General features: G+C 43.9%; 1 protein-coding gene across 1 annotated transcript; it reads right to left on the bottom strand.

Annotated features, from left to right (window-relative positions):
• Positions 1-1,394: 1,394 nt before the first annotated feature.
• On the bottom strand, positions 1,395-2,345 carry T265_08366 (hypothetical protein; the record flags this gene model as incomplete). Its single annotated transcript, XM_009174150.1, has 1 exon — positions 1,395-2,345. The coding sequence occupies one exon, from the start codon at positions 2,343-2,345 to the stop codon at positions 1,395-1,397; it is 951 nt and encodes a 316-aa protein (XP_009172414.1).
• Positions 2,346-4,794: the final 2,449 nt, after the last annotated feature.

Raw genomic sequence — 4,794 nt, 5'->3', positions numbered from 1 at the left:
ACTCAGTTCGCAATAATTTCCGACGGTTGGAGTTCAGAGAACAAGGTTGTTTACCACCTGTGTTAAATATTTTATTGAACAGACCGGAAGGTAAGAAAAATTGGTGCAGCTGCCAAAGGATATTATGATCGGTTGTCTATTATTTTCACACGAAAATTTAGGTCATCAGTTCGCCTTAGTGAAAGCGATGGTCTTGGCAAGTGAAAGGGGCGCGAGATGGGTTTAATAGAAGGGTAGCACTTCTGAACAAATCTATTCAGTTGACGTCTACAAATTGACTCTGAATTTGCTCACTACACAATAAGGGCAATCAAATCAACCGGTGAGGACTCAGAAACGCCCATCAGATTATCTTACCAGGAAACAGGACTTAATGTGGCGGTGGACATCAAGCGTCATTGCAGGGGATTCGAAGAGGTCGCCTCAAGATCACTTAGATATCACCATTCAGAGTTCATTCAGTAAATCGATGTGAATTCTCAACCTAACAAGTAACAATGATTCAAAGTCAGCCAGCTGGAATAGACACCTCCGAAACCCGTAAGCTGGCAGTATTCACGCATTGCTACCCTTAATTCACTGATGATATCACTTTGACTGGTGATGGAAGCGCCTCCAACCACAGTCCACAGCTTAACAGACAAATCCAAAGACACGTTGTGTCGTTCAGAAAGGCTGAAAATAAGGTGGCACCATGTTATAAAGAAAAATTCACCACTCACCCATCCGATATCGGTGGGATGCGTACACCAGAGGACGAAATAACATGAGTTGACTGGTATCTACATTTGACATGTTAACATTCAGGGTTTGCTCGATTGATCAAGGTAGGTCAGCTACTGCAGCTCAGGTAAAGAAGTCACTTTTTTGTTAATATTGTTCACTAGCACTGAAAACATTCCGGTTGACGCAGATATGTAAACCACACCTTTTTAAATTCGCTGGTTTCGGCTGACATAACCGATCCTTCGTGCTCATTTCGGAAGTGACGGGCAAATATCTCTTTCGTTTAATAACACGTTCTTCTAGTTTCCCACAAGCCACACTCTCTAACTTTGGCCAATGAAGCCTTTCTTATGGAAATGGTGAATGCCAGTCGAGTCATGTTCCTATTGCACTTCTGTTACTTTGCCACTAACGGTGGTCATCCAGTGGTAGTTTGAGTTTATAACGTCAATCTAAATTCATTCAGCCCAATCGCATACCATACAGCATACGATGCCTCTGTCTTACTCACCTGCACATTATCAAAAGGCTTTTGAGACTATCTTTATCGACGTATTTTCCAAGTGACTCTTCCAACTTTCATCTCATTATGGAAATAGTTCTTGATGCTACCAACAAAGTTTCGATGACGAAAAGTGCACACTCGCCTTGTAATGAATGATATTTTATCAGAATCTGTCTACTTCCGGGGAAAATGGGGTAAATTCCAAACCAGCAGAATAACGGCGCCTTTTAGGCAATTCCATCTTTTCTTTCGTAACAGAGTACATGAAAACGGGGCCATGAAGGTTTTCAAAGGGCTCACGAGTTCGAGGTTTGAAACCGATAAAAGTGATATCTTTCAGCTGGAACAATAACTGCACCCGACGGGATGGTGTCCGTTTGCTGAACGTTACAAGGTCCCTTCGCTGTAGTGGTGGATAATCCAAATTTTCTTGCTGAACTTTTAATTGATAGTGAGGTGACACTTGCGGGATATGACTCCACTCCTGAGGCACGATCGGACTTGTTGGGAAGTCTATCTGGGAGTGCCATTTCGGTATACTCAAGGTATCTGGATTCACCTGGAATTCCATATGAGACATTGGGCGATGTAAGCCGACGTTGGAAGGTTCCAATGTGTTTGAGTTCCCCAAACCACGTATGTTCATTAAACTTGGATTTTGGATGGCTGTGCTGATAACCGCGGTAAACTCAGCTGCATCACTCGCTTGTTTGAACTTGTACAATTCGCAATACTTCAGTCCACACTCGGGACGCACGTTTAACACGACGAATTGCGGAGCGAAACTGCTTTCATAAACAGCTTCAATTTCATGGTACCCAAGTCCAGAATGGAACATCGCTTTTTTTCTTGAAGCATTCGGCTCGAGTAGAAATCGATTTTCCAGAGCAGTGATCGCTCCATAAACAGACCGCTCCTTGTAATGAGCTTTCACAAAGTCCTCCAAATCACTTGATGACAAAGTGCGGCTTGGATCAAACTGCTTCCGACAAACAGCGTGAACTGGAGTTCGAAAATATAATCTCTGATTTGTTTCCGTGTGCACGATCTGACCATCCACATATTTAGAGCCGCGCGGCAAGTGTGGGTTGAGAGCTTTATTTGCTTTTGACATTTACTCCAAACATCGGTCAATTATTCGTGGACTGTTCATTTATTGACCGACTCTTGTACCGTCGAAACCTTCCGAACCGCAGGTAGATGAATTACCTTTGCCTGAAAAGAACTTTCACTGCATGTTTCGAGACCTAGGTGTTTGAATATGAACCAATCCGGCAGCGTGCTGTACTTGGAAGACACACACGATTATCGATTTTGTCGTACGTGTTGTGATGTCACGTGGAGATTAACATGCAGTCCTGGAGGCTTTTTGTGTAGCATAAATGACGAATAAGCGTCATTTCGATCTTTTTATTTCCCATCCATTGACTACTCAGAATTGCAAAGGTAAACTTTGAGTATTTATTGATCTGGCGTTCTTCATAAGATCAGAGGCCTGTTGTTACTCACGAAGCCCTCAGATGAATCGCTTTGTGACGTCTCAAAGTCCTGAGCCCATCAAAAATGACAGGTACAAGGCAGATCTACTTAAACTGCAATTGTACTATGCACTTGAGTTGAGATGGTGCGGCAGAAATTGAACTATTTGGTACTAGTTCTCTTGAAAAGAATCCCTAACATCTAATATGCGTGCGGTATTCTCCATAGCAGACCATAAAACTAAAATGTGCCCCATCAAGTTGATTGCCGCTTGGGTTTGTGTGAAAATCACTCCCCTACACCCAGTCCTCCGCCGGTAGGTTAACAGGTTATACTTTATCATCATCACCTTCGTCTTCAGCTGCAGAAACCATTTATTTGCCATATAGTCGTTATTGCTGCCACAGTTCCGTTCACCGATGATCTGAGGAGGTGGGTGGAGAAGCTGCACACTGAAGGCTGCAGCTGATACAGGTGATTCGTCAATACAGGGTTGTCATAGGACTTTTCACTAGTGATGTCAGGAGTGGAAGCTATGCACCTAAGACACCAGGTTGGATGCATGAGCATTTTTGAGGGCGCGACTAGGCTCTGTCTGTTATTGATTTTACCCCCTCTTGATCCCCATCCGGAGAAATGGCAACGACTGTCACGGCTGAGATCTAGATGATAGCTTTGATACTTCACTGCCAAGTTTGTGTTTGGTACCCCATGGCCCGTTTGCACTCTTCGCTTGGGCCCTTCGAGAAGGCGGTCAACCGGTATCCGGAACGTCACCCAGCCAGCTCAACCTATCGAGCGTGATAGGTTCATTTACCGTGGACGAATTATTCCCTCCGAAAACCACCCAATGTACTTCAGCATTACTAATCCGGTGTTCCTACCGGACCCCTACAGTGATCCAAAGACATTGAACCTTTCTGGCGTCCTCAGCGCGCAGTGACCAGGGTTCTGACCCATCCATTCTCGAGGGAAGGCAGCACTGTTGCTTCCAAAGATATGGACTTGCCGGTAGTGTGAGGGGAAGACCTTACTGTCTTTGCACTCTCATCACAAAGGACAGTACGAATTAACCTCCGGATTACTCGTAGCGGTCGGGCGGGCTGGTCCCTTTTGGCCTTCCTGGCATAGTTGTATCTCGTAAAACCAACTGCCAGACTTATAGCCCGCGAGGTCATTGCAATACTCAAGCCTAACCACCAAATCAAAGTAGCAGCTTTAGGTTATATTCTGATCGATGAATCCATTTAAAAAGATGCAGCTTCTTTTCATCTTTTGATATAACCAATTTGGTTGAGTCCACCAAGCTAGAGTGAGGTTTCAGAGCAGGGTCTGCTGGAACGAAGCTGGCTAACTCAAAATGAAAATACACACGAATTCCCACCGTTAACCATCAGATCAAAGTATATTCACGTAGCTTTCAAATCTTTAAAGCTGCTAAAAGCTGCATTTTATACTTTGGGTTTGGAGTTGCCTCACGCAGAAATCCAAGGCAGTCAGTGCCGGTAATCTTGGTTCTCTGTTTCAAGCATTCTGTATCACTAGCTGCAGTAGTCTTTCTTTCTGGCAGTCAGCCACCGCTGGGATTCTGCTAAACTTCAGTGCTTTGGATCGGCTCAAAATAATTTTCACAAGATCAAAACGGTTCTTCCCATGATCTCTGGATTTGCTTTTCTCTAAGCGAGTCGAATGAACATAAAATATGCATAGACTTTTATGCAGCTTTTAAGATGCACAATGTTCGCAATTACCCTGCAATTTTTAACTCATACCACGGAAATATAACTAATCCAATATGCCGGATTTCTGTGCCGATCTTAATCCGTCAACTGACACGACACACATAGACGATCCCAGCCGACTTAGTCGAAGTCTCCAAATTCTCAGTGTCACCGCAGATTTTCTTGCTCACTTCAACTTACAGCTCTTCTTGATCAGCTCCGAAGAAGGATCACTCATTTGCAACAGCGTAACTGGTCTTTCGTTATCATTGTGTCTTTGATCGAACACTGTCTATCGACCATAGAAACTGACAACGATGTATGTACCTCAGATCTAGCTCATGAAAAAGAAGCATACTGGTT

The sequence above is a fragment of the Opisthorchis viverrini genome, assembly GCF_000715545.1.
Source record: "Opisthorchis viverrini unplaced genomic scaffold opera_v5_213, whole genome shotgun sequence".
Taxonomy (NCBI): Eukaryota; Metazoa; Platyhelminthes; class Trematoda; order Opisthorchiida; family Opisthorchiidae; genus Opisthorchis; species Opisthorchis viverrini.
This window is presented reverse-complemented; position numbering and strand designations above follow the sequence as displayed.